Source organism: Danio rerio, chromosome 15 (genome assembly GCF_049306965.1).
Source record: "Danio rerio strain Tuebingen ecotype United States chromosome 15, GRCz12tu, whole genome shotgun sequence".
Lineage (NCBI taxonomy): Eukaryota > Metazoa > Chordata > Actinopteri > Cypriniformes > Danionidae > Danio > Danio rerio.
In genome coordinates, this window is record NC_133190.1 from 29,469,453 (window position 1) to 29,486,414 (window position 16,962).

The 16,962-nt window shown below is 35.8% G+C and overlaps 1 protein-coding gene across 9 annotated transcripts in view; it reads left to right on the forward strand.

The window, feature by feature from the left end:
- bcas3 (BCAS3 microtubule associated cell migration factor) overlaps window positions 1-16,962 on the forward strand; it is a 402,314-nt gene that overhangs the window by 30,679 nt on the left and 354,673 nt on the right. For all 9 annotated transcript variants that reach the window (XM_021481360.3, XM_005157643.6, NM_200622.1 and 6 more), the window contains 3 exon segments: window positions 11,815-11,922; window positions 12,033-12,109; window positions 15,767-15,843. In XM_021481360.3, the coding sequence (XP_021337035.1) occupies window positions 11,815-11,922; window positions 12,033-12,109; window positions 15,767-15,843 (262 nt within the window).

Below are 16,962 nucleotides of genomic sequence, written 5' to 3' on the forward strand. Positions count from 1 at the left end.
TACTTAGAATTAGTTAGTTTGTTTGCGCGTTTACAGTTTGTGCACACACTAAATAAAAATGAAATATTTAATATCTGTGTTTTTGGCTCTATTGGCTATTTTTTGGCCCACACACAAGACATAAAGGTCCATTAGTTTCTTTTCTCTGCCGTTTGCATTTGATGCATGGGTCTGCTTTCAAACTAGTGTTTACTTTTGGGTTCTTATGTGGACATTTAAAAAAGATTAGATGAAATAAAATCTTTTTATGGCCATCAATCTTTTAGGATGTCCTATTTTCTGTTTGGAGGCTCAGGGAGTGAAAAGCGGTGTTAAAAGTTTATCATTGCGCCTCACACAGATTCTCTTCTCATCTGACATTTGTCCCGATTTACCATATCTATCATTTGCTTCATGTTTCCGTGTAATTTGAGGTAGGCGTTATGATCTGCTGATAGGTCTGACAGACACAATCTTCGCTCTTACAGTCATGTTAAAGATAAATGCATTGCTTTCTGGTGATGGATCCTCCACCCTTCAAATGATTTGGAAAGTTGAGGCCAGGTGCATCGTTGAGTCTCAGATCATCCCTGGGTGCTTTTTCATGCAGACTGCATGGCCACATAATTCAGCCTCTTGGAGGATGGGAATCTCATAGCTTTGAAGTTTTCCCTGTTTTTCAAGGGCACTTGTCTCAGATCGGTTTTCCATGAGCATACGTCTCCTTATCTTTCCGATTAATTGCAGAGGAGGCGCACAGGCGTGTAACATCATCCTTTTCATGATTGTGCAAATTTAGGAGGATTACGACTATTACGTTTCTTAAATGAAAAAGACATTAATTATTTTTTTATTTATCTTTTTTTCTTGGCACAGTAATTTATAAATATTTATAAAAAACACACATATGCATATATATTTATATATAAATATATAAATATGTATATATATAAATATATACGGTCCAAAGACATGTGGTACAGGCGAATTTAATAAACTAAATTGGCCGTAGTGTATGTATGTGAATGAGTGTGTATGTATGTTTCCCAATACTGGGTTGCAGCTGGAAGGTCATCCTCTGTGCAAAACATATGCTGGATAAGTTGGAGGTTCATTCTGCTGTGGTGAATCCTAATGAATAAAGGGACTAAGTCGAAGGAAAATGAATGAATGAATATTGTCAAATAAGCTTGGGCAGTTTTATTAATGTGAATAAAGAATGTGAATGAAGAATGAGAGAAAAACAGCTTTTGTCTTCGTTTTTATTGCTGTTTGAACAAATTCAATCACATGACGTGAGCAATCTAGCTGTTTAGCTGTCTTTGCTTCTAATTGTACCTACGAAAATGTATTTTAAAGCGATATTTCACCCCAAAATGTAAAATTTACTCTCACTCAATTGGTTCTTTCTTCTGCTGAACACTTTAGCAGATAATTTGACTAATGTCTGAAACAAACAGCCTATTACATCCATAGTAGAATCAAAAGTACTATGGAAGTCAACAGCTGCTGCATTCCAACATTATGCAAAATATCTGCTCGTAGAATATATATTCGTTCTACAAGCAGATATTTTGCATAATGTTGGAATGCAGCAGCTATTGACTTTCATAGTTTAGAACCACTTAAATAAGAGTAAATGGTAAGGGACTTTTAATTTTTAGGTGAACTACACTTTAATGCCAGGTGTAAACTGGCACTTAGATGATGAATGGTTTTAAGGACATTTGAGGTAAGAGACTGTCCACCTTACCATGCCAGTTTCCCTTTCCAGCATCTGTGCCATTTTTCTAAAGTAATTAAATACTGTAAACACCAGTACAAGAGCACCAGTGGCCCTGCAACAGGCTCCTTATTTCAATGTGTTTTCAATATGCATGCGAATCTGTGGATAGCCCAGTGAAAGGGGAGGAAATGTATTTCTGGCAGTGCTGCAGACATGGAGCTGCGGTTGAACTTTTTACCCTAATTACTTTCCCGCTAATGCCCACGGCGTGCTGGAATCAAAGGGCCCCCTCAGGCCCCAAGAAGCCTGTGATGTGGCCAGCGTTTGTTGTGTGTTGAAGCTCGGCTTGAGAAAGACAGGGGCAGAAAGAGAGAAGGAGAGAGAGGGAGAGAGGGCGCAAAATTGTGACAGATTTTTTCTTCTTCTCCAAAATGTCTCAGTTACCACCCACCTCACTTGTTGCCTACAAAAATAGAGTAATTGTTTTCATCTGTGTTTTTACATTGCCGTACTTGGAAATAGCTGTTATAAATCAATACGAGGCTGGCTCGAGGGACTTATCACGGTCCAGAGATCAGAGTTGCGATTTGTCTGTTTCTTCATTTTCCTCAAACACCTTTTGAACAGGAATATCTCACACTTTAAGCATCTGTTTTCCATGTTTCTCCAATGATAACAAAAAGCCTTAGAGGATAATAAAAGACCTTATCTCAGAAATGAAACGCTACATGGGTTGGGTTTATCGCAGTTTTAGGCGATTAAACTTTTGAGTAGACTTAAACATCGTCCGCTTGTAACAGATTTATTCTCATTTGTGGCACGTTTATTGAGTTTAGTTAGTGAATTAAGCTCCTCATTATGTTTTGTGGCATGTTTCTCAGAAGGTCGCCTGGTATTTTGAGGTAAGGCAGTATTTGTTTTGCATTTCCAGAGCGTGTAATTGTCTGTTCGTATTCAGAATGCTTGTAAAGTATAGCTTAAGCCAAAATGCGATGACGTCGTCTTGTAAATGGACTTGCTCTTCGTTTCCAGACTTCCTTTTTTATATTCCCTTTCCCTTGTCAGTTTCCGTTCAGGTTTGTGAAATAATTAAAACCTCACGATGTAAAAAGCACCAAAATGGTTATCTTATAGGGTTCAGAGTCATGCTAAAATACAGACATCAAAACTTTTACGAGATTATAAAAGTGGTGAGTTGGCCAGCTCGTCACATAGTGGCGTAATGTGCGTAATTACCATTGTAAACATATGCGTTACTAAAATTAAGCCTAACTTTAACTGTAAAAACTGTTAATGTTCCACTCGAGAGTGACTTTTCTCATTTGGTAACCGCGAGGGAGGCTGAGAGCAGTTTTATTGTCTTACCATGCCGAGGGGAGATTGATTTTACAGGTGTCCGTCTTGGCGTTTTGTGAGATTGTACCCAGTTATTAGACGCGCAATTGAGATTGTGGATATTCGCTTTTGAAGCATTGTGAAGTTATGTCACGGCGAATAAAGGAAGTTGAATTTTGCAGACGTGAACTTGTGAGCGTAGGTCACCACCACTTCCAGTGTGTAAAGACTTTGAAAAAGCAAATATATATAAATAAGTTCTAGGTATATTCAGCACCAGCTTGTTGTAAGTGACAAATAAAAGTCTGTTTTTGAGAGAAATAACTTCATTTCTCATGATTGCTCAGATTTTTTTTGCTATTTGTACTTAAAAGGACAGTGCACCCCAAAATGAAAATGTACTCACTATTTACACTCCCTCAGGTGCTACCAAACCATGAGTTTCTTTATTCTTAAGAACACTAAAGAAGTGATTTTGAATAAAGCTAAAAACCTGTAATAATTTCCGTAGCAGGAAAACCAAAGTCTATAGATGTCAACTTTCTCAAAAATATCTTCTTTTAGTGTTTAACAAAAGTCAAACGGGTTTAAAACAAGTTAAGGGTGAGTAAATGATGACTGAATTTGTAGTTTTGGGTGAACTACCCCTTTAAAACATGATAACCGGATAACTTTTATGACCTTCTGTTAATCCGATTTAGTTAATGTATTAACTTGTCCTTTGCTAAAGAAATGGCTGGCATAAAAGTGACATATATAAAGTCGGATGACTGAAACCATGGGACAGGTCATAATATCTGTGCTCGATATCACCTAAAAGTGTGCTACACTGAAACGCTGATATGATTTTATAACGATAATTGAAATTTACTGACGCTTTCAAATCGAAGTCTCGATTCTCAGTGAGAGGAAATTGTATTATGTTGAGCGTGCACTGCGTCCATTAGAAGCGGGCCATTAGTTACAATGCAAAAAGGCAAACAATTGAAGTGGCCAATTTGATGATTCTTTTTTCAAGGCTATCATTGTCCCGTTAATCAATCTGGGAGCATATCATTTGTGTCACGTTGGCTCTAAAACGCTTTAAATTGGATTGATCTGACCCAGATTATATTGAAATCAATGAATAGTGGCTCTAAGACAAGTTTAGGAAGTTAAATGCCCCTATTAATCTCGGCGTCTGAATCCAGAGGGGTTTTTTAGTCACGATGATAAGCTCTTTGTAGATAGCCGTGTCTCTCTCGCCGAGACTTCAAGCATCCACAGCTGTGAAAGGACAGCAGAGGAGAATAAAAATGCAGACTAATAGCTTTTCCAGATTTCCACAGTCATCCGTTTGACACACTTAAGCTTCGTTCACACAGCAGACAAGGGAAGTTTATAGTTATATAGTTTATATAATAAAAATGATAGTGCTTTAAAGATCGTGACAAAATATAAAGATTTAAAATAAAAAGAAGAATTTAAGTAGATTTTTATTTTGGTGTTGCCATCATATACATGTTATTCTTCACTTAAAATGGTTTGAAAGTATTATTTTGGTTTACAAACCACTGGTAATGCAATTCATAAAATGTACAGTAGTCATTCATTCTATATCTCAATAAATAAACATATTAATGAATTAATATAGAAATCAACTCCACACATTGTAAGAAATGCAGAGTTCAACGCGAAGTTTTTTTTTCTTCTATTTATTCATTTAGATTTTTACTTGCCCTGAAAAAATTTTCACTGGCTTAACCGTAAAAAACAAAAAAAAGCAAAACGTTAAAACCAATGTCTGAGAATTTAAAATGTTAATATTTTTAAAATACATGTATAATGAGCAGAAATCTAAATTGTTATGAGAACAAAAAGAGAAGAATGGAAAATGTGCAGGTGCTTTATTACATTTCTAAAATATTCAACAAAAGGTGGCTGACTGGCCAAACTGATGGCTTACTTTGCAAAACATTACTTCATATATATATATATATATATATATATATATATATATATATATATATATATATATATATATATATTTTTTTTATTGTGTTTTACCCACGTGAATTTCTGCTTTTAAGATGTTAGAAACAGACGCTTTCCTTTAGCCTCATAATTTTATGTTACTGCCTCTTCGCTGTACTGGTTGTTAAAAAGTTACGAAAAAAAATAAATGTGCTCACAACATCCAATCACATAAGAGAAACTGAAAAGCAATATGATGTTTATGACATCACAGAAAAGGTAGCATTTAAAGGCTTAAAAGCACAAACTGTTTCTCAATTCCAAGACTGTATTTGGACGCAATTTACAAATAGTTGCAAGCAAATTAAACTTTAGTGACAAGGCAACACTGGTCCGATCACACCTCGCATATCTCGCATCTCGCACACTGGCCCAGGCCATCAGGCAGTACTTATTTTTGAGCCCTAATATGGGAAAAAACTAAATCAATAGCTGTGTCGCACACTTTTTTTTATGCTGGAAAAATGTGTGCGTGCGTGTGTATTAAGCCAAATAAAGTTGAACTTCATTCCGCTTCTTGTGTGGACATTTAACATAGTCATAAATATGAACACAGCACTGGATGTAAGAGCTTTTTAAAACCATACATAACTAACATACTCTAAATACTTAAACTATACACATAACCTAAGGCACACTATACAAGTTTTTTTTACAAGATAGAACAATATTGTGCAAAAGAGGTATTTTAAGGTTGAAGAAAACAAATAGTAAACAATTAAACATAGTCTTTATAAGATGAAGATTAAGTATCCGGTGCATATACAGAGAAGATTGTTTTTACAGGTGATGTATATGTTTTTTAATCGAAACACAATGAAAAACAATGTAAAAATCAAGTGATTTTTGCAAGTTAAATCATGTTTTTAGACCTAAAATCAAACATCAGTTGTAAACTATTCATCAATACGTATCATTTGTTTTCAGCAGTCTGTCCAGTCACTGTCTTGTGGCTGTATGTTTGTGATGTGGCTCTGAGACAGGCTTGTTATTGGCCGATGTTCGATGTTGTGATCTGCAGCTCTGGGCACACATTCACATCTGCCTTGGTTTCTACTGCTTACTGGATTGTGTTGTTGACATGCAGACTATAATCCAGCTCAGGGCAAAACATACTGTACAAACTCCAACTCTCCCACAACCACAGGTCAGTTTTGCCATGTAGTTCCACCTGTTGACCAATCCAGATCTCCAGATTTGAGACTTGTGGGACGATTCCATCCATCACCAGTGGATCTGAGACACTGAGCCTCAGCTGCAGACTTTGACCTTCCAGACATAGGGAATGGGACGTCTATCACACGCACGCTGAGCCTTCTGCTCCAAGACATTTTCATGCTATCTTAAAAACATTACGCGCAATCTGTCCACCCTGACCTCAAGCCGCAGCGTTGAGGAGAAGTGGCTCAAATGGCAGCTGTTTGAGGAACACGCTCAAAGTACAGGCTGGATTCACAATCGTCACGGCTTCACTCAGAGATCACTCACTGTCTGTGAAAGTAATGACAAATTAAAAACCTCCCTGGCTCTTCATCACTCACAATCAGAACTCTTAACTATAGGATGTTGAGACGCACCACAGCTTTTTTTCATTTATGGTTTAAGTACTTCCATGTTCCACAATTTGTGGTTTGATGTCTTGGCTGCTTTGTAAAAACTGATACGTGCATGTTTGGAAAAAAGAGTTGTTTCCTCGACATGCTGTCCGCACTGTTTTATCCAGTGTTTGCATGCTTGTAAATTATGAATGAGGAGTAAAATGACATTTTCCAACATTAAAAATAGAAAAAAGGGATTTATTGCAGAGAGTTTTGGAAAATACTGTACTGCATATGAGTATACGTAACCACAGATACACACATTTTTTTGTTATTTTATCTGAACATTTATGCTGTTTTTTTAAAATACAATATTGAACATTTATTTTATTTGTAATTTTAATGATTCGTTTAGTTTTTAATAGCTTTTTAAATTGTTTAATATAAAATCTTAACAATGCAGATAAAGAAAAAAAATTATTAACAAACAAAATGTAGAAATATTGTAGAGATATATATGACATTTATATCACATATACCCATCTCGGTGCATAGAATTATTCATAAGAAATAATGATAAATGAAATATTTAACGACAAAACTGAATGGGTGAGGTTACCATTTCTGTAACAACTACAATTTACTTAGCTGGGGATGTCTTTAATATTTAAAAGCTCCTTTTTTCATGTTTAACTACCTGACAAAAGTCTTGTTGCTTATCCGAGTTAAGAAGAAGAAATAATAACTTGACTTCTAGTTCATCATTTGGTATCAGAAGGGGCTTATTTGAAAGCGAAAGGCCTTCAGATTATGCTTGTTTTACCAAAATAACTTTGATTTTTAATTATTTAATTAGGACAGTTAGGTTTGACTTTGCACACACAAAAGTCTTGTCACTTAACAGAAATAATGTAAAGTATAGAATATAAAGTCATGATGCAGTGGAAAAGAATGAATATTGCGGATGACTCCCATGAGCTTGGACGACTGCATCCATACATCTCTGCAATGACTCAAATAACTTATTAATAAAGTCATCTGGAATGGCAAAGAAAGTGTTCTTGCAGGACTCCCAGAGTTCATCAAGATTCTTTGGATTCATCTTCAACAGCTCCTTTTTCATCTTGCCCCAGAAATACTCAGTAATGTCTGGTGAATGGACTGGCCAATCCTGGAGCACCCTGACCTTCTTTGCTTTCAGGAACTTTGATGTGATGCTGAAGTATGAGAAGGAGCTCGATCCTGTTGAAGAATTTGCCCTCTACAGTCATTTGTAATTGATGGACAACACAAATGTCCTGATACCTTAGGCTGTTTATGTTGCCATCCACTCTGCAGATCTCTCACATGCCCAGATACTTAATGTAGCCTCAAACCATGATTTTTCCATCACCATAGTTGGCTGATTTCTGTGAGAATCTTGGGTCCATGCGGGTTCCAATAGGTTCTGTAGTATTTGGGATGCAGTTCAACAGATGATTCATTAGAAAAAGCTACCTTCTGCCACTTTTCCAAATGATCAACTAGAAGTCAAGTTATTATTTGTTACTCTTACAACTGGGATCGCCAACAAGACTTTTGTCAGGTAGTGTATTTAAGCTCATCCATTGCCAGGATTATTCAATAATCTCAAACCACTGTTTACAATTAGTGTCTTTAAGCTAATTATAAGTAATCATCTTTTTGTATGCCACAAGGAGAATCTTGCATAGATTTTGGTCATTATTTTGTGTTTATTTAAATAGTTATCATTGTTAATAATATTAATACTGTCTCACTTGTCTTGATAATTCTGACAAGTTAAAACAGTCCAACTTTCCAAATTGCTAAAGGAGAAGTTGTTTTACATCATAGATTTGACTATATTCTTTATTATAGCTGAAACATTTTATTGGCCAATCAGAATTCCAAACCGGAACTATCTGTTTTGTAATGGCCTTTTTGACATCCGACCATCAGTCAATAGAGCAGAGTCAAAGCCTCGTTTTCACAGTAGCTGTGTTACATTAGCAGCAGAGCCAGTAATACTGCAGCACTATGCACTATACATTTTATTGCCAAACGGTATGTTAATGCTAATCTATGATGCATGATATAATCACTCCTTGCGAAGCGGCAGACAGTCGGTCGAATTAAGAGTCAGACACAACGAAATCATTAGTGGTTGCTTCCAAAGCCAATTGCTTTGTCAATGAAGCACAGGCTATTGATCATCTTCATTTACGTGGAGTGCTCGATCAGCTCAAAGTCAGTGTCAATAACCGGCCTCTTCGTCTATAGTTAGACTCCTGACATCCTCGTGTTTATTACTGTGGTTTGAGGAACTTATGTACACTTACCCACGGCTCCAACAGAATACCTGACTTGTTAGATTAGGTTTTCTGATCCAGCCTCACCGGATTGGGCAATGCTGATGCCTTGCATAATACCGCAAGACTAATATCCTGTGGAAAGCAAAGTGCCCAGCGCAGCGTCTTACTAGAAACATTCTGTTAAAATGGTTAATATGGCAGGCCAGGCTGTGCCAGCTGAGTGTAGAACACCTAATGAGGATTAATATCTGCCTCTATCAAAAGCAGCAGCCACCGCTTTCACTTAACTCTCATCTCCTTGATGAAGGTAGAGAGGAAATAACTACAAGATGGCCAGTGTGAGAAAGTTTCTGGCTCATTGGCTTGACTTGATCTTGTGCTTTTTTACATTTTTTATGCTTTAGGAAAGTAAACTTTGGGTTTTAATGATTGTAAATAATTGTAATATTAATGGTTTTCTGTTTTAGTATATATTGGATTGTAACTTATTGTATGATGCCAAGCTACATTTTTGCAGACATTGCTCCAGGTATAATTTTTTACCACTAGGGGGTTCATAGTCACAAAAAACAAAGGTGTAGTTTGATGATGCTGTGACTGAATGTGGAATCATGGCAGTTGTGGTTTACATCCAATAGGACTAAAGGCTCCAAGTCAATGGACGCTAAAGCGATTGATGCGCTTAAAAATAGCAGATATATATCACTGTTCAAGTGGTTTTTTTTTTTTTTTTTTTTTTGTGAATAAATTATACGTATAATACCTTTAATTGTCTAAAATTCTTCAAAAATTATTCTAACGAGCTGATTAGAAATAGCTCTCAAACTTTTTAATTAGTTTTTTCTATTAAGGTTGGAAACAACTGGTATTTTGAGGAAGTCATAATTTATTTTGTCAGCATGTATTAACAAATAGAAAGTTCAAAAGAACAATTATTTGAAATAGAAATGCATTTACTGTCCAGTATGATTACAAATTTATGCATCTTTAAAAAATAAAAAAGGATTACCCCAAGCATTTGAAGTCTCTGATTATAAATGTGCCTGGTTCATGTGTATCAACAACTACACTATATTTTCTTTTTTTTTTTTTTTGGCACATACTGTTTCTGTTGTTATTTTGTTGAGCACAAACATGGGTATTTTGAGAAATCCTGGTAATTGGGCAATTTACACCAACTAAAAATTAAAGATACATCCATAAACAGCTCAAGGAAACAATATTGTCAGAATCTTTTTGTCGAAAAAGGATAGTTCACTCAGGCCCCGTTTACACTAATGCGTTTTAGTTTGAAAACGCATAAGTTTTGCTATGGTTACGCCATCTGTCCACACTACGCCGGAGTTCTCGAGCGCCGAAAACGGAGCATTTCGAAAACGCTGGAGAGGCCGTTTTCATTCTGAAACGCTGCTGCTCCGTCTCAGTGTGGATGGGGAAAGACGGAGACATCTGAAAACAGAGGCGGGGCTGCAGACGTTCGCCTCTCTGATTGGGGCTTTTCCTGAATATTAAGTAGCCTAACACACAGTTCAGTCCTGCATTCTCTCCGTGTAAGTTCAGACTTCGCAAGTTTGATCAAGGCTGCAGTCTCTTCTTCTTAGTTTGATATGGAAAAGCAGACTATACCGAGGACACGGGTAAATCTTCAAAGGGAACAGTGTACTTTATAACTTCATTCACATCACCCTGGCTTCGTTGTTTCACTTTCTCAACAATAAAATGTAAACATGATTTAAGGAACTGCCTATTTTCATTTTAATATTAGCAACTTAGACAGCAGACATGTTGAGGCGTCGTGCTGCATAAGATGAGCGTCATCTTCACTGTGTGGATATTTATAACAAAACGGAGCCGATAACAACTGCCTCCTTTCAATTTCAGTGAAAATACAAAACACAGCGTCTCTTTTGCTGAGTATCAGTTTTAATAATCGATAATGGCCATTTTAAAAGTATAACATACAATAAGTTTATACATTATAGGAAATAAAGGCAAGCGATCAGTCAATATACAGAATGTAGGCTACGTGGTTACATTAATCATTAACTTATCTTTGCGCTCAGCCAAAACACGTTACCTGAGAACAAGTAATAGATTCCAATGCCCAAAGTCAGGGAATATGTCGTTAGATAAAGACAACAAGATAAATGAAATATCCCGTTTAATAAATATAGTGAGATTAGATCCAGCGGGAGATGCTTGATGAGAAGTCCGACTAGCAGAGCTCTCATCTGGGTGGATGGGCTGCAGCGCTTGCCCGAGAGTGTCTGTGTGGTCACGTGATGTGCGTTTTCAGCGTTTTGGTGTGGACGAAGAGCAGTGCAGAAACGCTGGGTAAAACGCGAGTGTGGACGCGGATCGTTTTCATTCTAAAACGCCGTTTTAAAACTAAAACGTACTAGTGTAAACGGGGCCTCAGAAAGCAAAAATGTACATTTATTTACCCTAAGGTGGTTTCTGCCCTTTGAGGTTTTTTTCTGTTGAACAAAAAAATAGATTTTTCTTACGAATATTGGTAACTGCTTCCCATTGACAGTCATATTAGGAGAAAATCATACTATGGAAGTCAGTGCTTTCTGACATTTTTCAAAATATCTTTATCAAAAGAACGAAACTCAAACAAGTTTTGAGATTGTGGGGAATGAGTAAAAAATGACAGAATTTTCATTTTTGGGTGAACTATGCCTTTAACAGCCGATCATTATCCATCTTGCATTAATTAGCTCAAGCAATTAAAGCAGCAAACAACAAAAACATCCTTATAATCCTGTAAACGTCCAGTTGATATTGTCAACTGGTGTGGGCATACATGTTACTTGACTGGTTCCAGCTCAATTCCTCTAAGATTAGTTTATATGTAATGTGCTTAAACAGGCTAACTAATCACTGCTCTGCTTGTGTGTTTTTACAGGACGAGTCCTCCTTATTGCTGTGTGGACCTTTATTCGTTAAGGACCGGAGAAATGGTGAAGTCCATACAGTTCAAAACACCCATCTATGATCTACACTGCAACAAAAGGTGCATTTAAGCCCATTTCGTCTTGCACTTCACCTTGCATAAATTAAAACGGCATTTTATACCCTTTACTTGTTCTTTTTCAACCTCGATCCATCCCTTGATGACCGCAGGATCCTCGTGGTTAGTCTTCAAGAAAAGATCGCCGCCTTTGACAGCTGCACCTTTATGAAAAAGTTCTTTGTCACAAGTAAGTACTTCACGTTATAGATGTGTCTGCCGAACTTGACCCTTCTTGACCTTCTCTACTCTCCGACGCAACTTCTTCTCTGCTTCTTTGATCTTCAGCTTCGCAAAACAGGAAACCTAGTCTTGATTAATCCTCTTCACACACTGACTTCATTAAACCCACAAAACCCTGCAAAACCCTTATATGTGCTGTCACAGCAACGGAGCCGCTTTTTCCCCGGGTCACTCCTCACGAATATACCATATCAAAGCTCATTCACAATTGTGCAGGCTTGCTTGTTTACACAAATGGCTTTTGTTTTACAACGTGTCAGAGCCGGGCTTTACCCGAAACCGTTTGTGTCAAACTGCCATTGAGTTGCATAAACAATAACAAACAAATCCATACTGTCACTCTGCCTAGTTCTAACACATAAAGAGCCATTTCCTCTCCTCCGTGGCTAAAATCCGAAAGCGTGTTTTTTTTTTTTTTTGCATTGAAAGAGATGTTACTCATAAAGTCCCGATTCTCGTGGTCTCAGTGTATGGTTTCAGAAGAATAAACTGTCCATGTCACCATGTGAAACCAGGCCTCTACTGCCCACTTAAGCAATCGTTTGTTGTAAATTGCCATTAGTGTTGTTTTAATGGCTCTCATTGTCTATCCAACTTCCCCGTCAACGTCTGCGCCACAGGAAACGGGCACGGTCAATAACCCTTTACATCATTAATCGCTTCTGTAAAGCTTCCACAACATAAGAAGAACAAAACTAGACTTATTATTTTTAAAGTGACACATCAAAAAAGGAGGCACATTATTGTTAACTGAAATCATGATAATTTTCATTATTGTGTCGTACTATGAGGTTACATTTTTCATCAGATATGATATATTCTGATTTATATAATGAAAATCTATAGAAGAGCAGACCAGGTTTATTTGTTAAGTGCATGTTTGCTGTCGTTATGCTGTAATTTTTTTTACGAGTTTTTTTTTTTTCATTAAAATGTTACACAAATGTAACTCTTACACTGATATGATGTGATTGTGTTATTTGTATCCCCCAAAATGCAAATTTGACCATGTGTGAGTAAAAAAAAGAAATAAAAAATTAACAGAAAATACAGTAGTTAAATAAAAAATAGAAATGTTTACTGATATTAAACGTACCTGCACATTTTTATTCACTCATTCATTAATTCGTTTTCCTTCGGCTTAGTTCCTTATATATCAGGGGTTGTCACAGCAGAATGAACAACCAACTATTCCAGTATATATTTTACACAGTGGATGCCCTTCCAGCTGCAACCCAGTACTGGAAAACACCCCCATACACTTTAGCATTCACACACACTCATACACTTTGGCCAAGTTAGTTTATCCAATTCACCACATGTCTTTGGGCTGTAGGGGAAACCGGAGCATCCAGAGAAAACCCACACCAACATGGGTAAAACATACAAACTCCACACAGAAATGCCAACTGGCCAAGCCGGGTCTCGAACCTTCTTGCTGTGAGGCGACAGTGCTAATCACTGAGACACCGTGCTGCCCCACCCCCACATTTTTTGTAAATTAATTAATTAATTTTTATTATTATTTTTTTTGCAATTTACCCCTTTATAGCAGACAAGCTTAATGTATTGCTATTTTAAAACCAAGTAAAATGTTTTAATTCCCAAGCATTTCTATTTATATTCTGACTTTTGAGGTCAAAACTGCTTTTCTGTGTTTTCGAGTGTCTGTCTCTATTTATCTGTCTATTTAAACTTTGACTTGACTGACACGGTTTCAATTTATTAGAACTTCTATGTTAAGCTGCTTTGACACAATTTACATTGTAAAAGCCCTATAGAGATAAACATGACTTGAATTCAGTTGATTTGAACTTGACCTCTACACACACATATATATATATATATATAATAATTTTTTTTTTTTTAACAAATTTTATCATTACATTTTTTTCTGCCTTTTTTATTTATTTATTTATTTATTTTTTTTACTTTGGTTGACTTGAAAAAGTAAACAACTATATATATATATATATGTATATATATATATATATGTATGTATGTATGTATGTATGTGTGTATATATATATATATATATATATATATATATATATATATATATATGTATGTATATATATATATATGTATATATATGTGTGTATATATGTGTGTGTGTATGTATATATATATATATATGTGTGTGTGTGTGTGTGTGTGTGTGTGTGTGTGTGTGTGTGTGTGTGTGTGTGTATATATATATATATATGTATATATATGTAGTATGTGTGTGTGTGTGTGTGTGTGTATTTTCATATATATATATATATATATATATATATATATATATATATATATGACAAAATATATATGACAAGCTATATGACAAAAGCAAAATTACTTTTACTTTTAAAAAAAAACGCACAATAACACTAAAATAATCAATCATTAAAATCGACATTCAACAAAATCTTAACTAAACATTTATTTTTACATTTATTTTCTTTTTGGCTTAGTCTCTTTATTAATCAGGGATCACCACAGTGGAATGAACCGCCAAATTATCCAGCATATGTTTTACAGAGCGAATGCCCTTACAGCTGCAACGCAGCACTACAACGAAAGCACAGCATCTACATACATACACTGCAGCCAATTTAGCTCATACAATTCACCTATAGCCCATGTCTTTGGACTGGAAAGAAACCCACGTGAACACAGGGAGAACATGCGAACTCCACACAGAAATGACTACTGACCCAGCCAGGGTTTTCACTAGTGATCTAATTGCTTCTTGCGATCGTGCTACCCAGTGTGCTACAGTGATGCCTTAAGTAACATAAAAAGCGAAAATATCAAAATAAAATATAAAATAGCATGTCACTGATGCTAAAATAACATGGCCTCTAGACAGTGAACAATACAAATTCATTTCAATTTAATTCATACAGCATGTGTCCCACCAGCCTGTTTGTTCGCATAGAGTAAGGTTTTCTCTCTCTGGTTGTGAGATCGCAAAACAATGGTGAAAATCCCCTAAACCGAGCTCACAGGATGTGTTAAACATACGTTATCTCACAGCATTGGCTCCCTCCGCCTTGGAAAGACACAAAAGCTTTTTTTTGCATCACTGCTTTTGTGGCTTACCTCAAGCTCCATTCACCCCAGTTTCAGATCCTGACTCTACACCCTAAATTACTGTCTACATATATTTTATATTCACTCGTGCTATAAATTACTGTCAGCACACTTCACACTGTGATGTGCACTAGCGTAACCTTTCAGTGTGTGCGGGTTGAGAAAGAAGTTTGGTATTTCTGTGATTATTTATTAGGTTTATGACCTTATCTGATTTGCATTCGCTTGCGTGTCTGTCCTGTTTGTGTGCGTTCAAATGTGATGTACGTCTGTATTATTATGGCATGTGGGATTCTATGGCTGTATTGCTCTCATGGGTCAATCTGTCTGGCAGTTAATAAGCAGAGGAGCCGTCCTACTGTCACAAAATGCCATAACCCTTGTTTAACCTCTGGTATTAGTCTAACGCTAAGCTCTAATAAAACACAGTTTTGGGCAAGATGGTGCTCTGATGGATTATTTATGTCTTCTTTGTGCTGTCATTTAGTTTATCTTGTGTTATATTTGTGTGTTTTCTTTGTGTTTGCAGGCTGCTACCCCTGTCCTGGGCCCAACTTCAACCCTATAGCACTGGGAAGCCGGTGGTTGGCCTATGCTGAGAACAAGGTAGTGCAAACACCTAGTATTTTAAACAACTCCAGATGCATGCAAAAGGGTCTTTTTTTGAAAACCCAAAAACCACTAGTTTAGTAAATTTAATGGTTTATTTAATTTAATTAAATGTATTGTAGTTTTTATTTATTCATACAGTTTAATCAGATTTATTACCCCTCGTTTGATTTAAAAAAAAAAAAAAAATCCCAAATTTAAGAGCGTTCTGACTTCAACTGTATGTACGTGTGTGTGTGTGTGTGTGTGTGTGTGTGTGTGTGTGTGTGTGTGCGTGCGTGCGTGCGTGCGTGCGTGCGTGCGTGTGTGCGTGTGTGTGTGTACATGTATGCATGTATGTATATGTGTGTTTATATGTGTATATGTATGTATGTATGTATATATATATATGTGTGTGTGTGTGTGTGTGTGTGTGTATGTATATATCTATATATTTAGGCATGGGCATGGTTGGTATAAGATTTCGGTATAAGGGTCGGTATAAGATTTTGACAGTATGATATCACAGTTTCACAGTATTGTGATTACTGCTTTAAAATATCTTCTTTTTCAATGTCTGGGTAAAACAACTAAAACTTTTCCCCCTTTGAACAAAATATATTTTATTTTAAGAAATATTTAAAGTATTTTGAAGCAATAAATATGTCAGACTAAATAATTAAATAAGTCATTGACACATGCCGTCTTCATTTGTTTCAAAAACAGATTTATTTACAGTTTAAAATAGCATATTTGGATATTTATTCTGCTGGAATTACTGTTGTCCTAAAAAAAAAAAAAATAAAGTGACAAATGTTTTTACACATACCTTAGAAACGGTATGCCAATTTTAAAACCTTGACTTTTCCAAACTACTATTTATTTATTTATTTATTTATTTATTTATTTATTTATTTATTTATTTATTTATTTATGCAGTTAGCTAGTTAGTTATTTGTTAAATTGAGACTAAAATAATATTTTATAATAATACAGTAATAAAAGGTTTTCTGGAATAGCAAGAACTATTTTTAAAAAAATTATTTACTATACATTTTTTGGTGTTTATTTACTTTATTGTTTAAAACTTCTTTTATTAAATGTCAGATGATATCTAAAGATTTGTTTTATATTGTT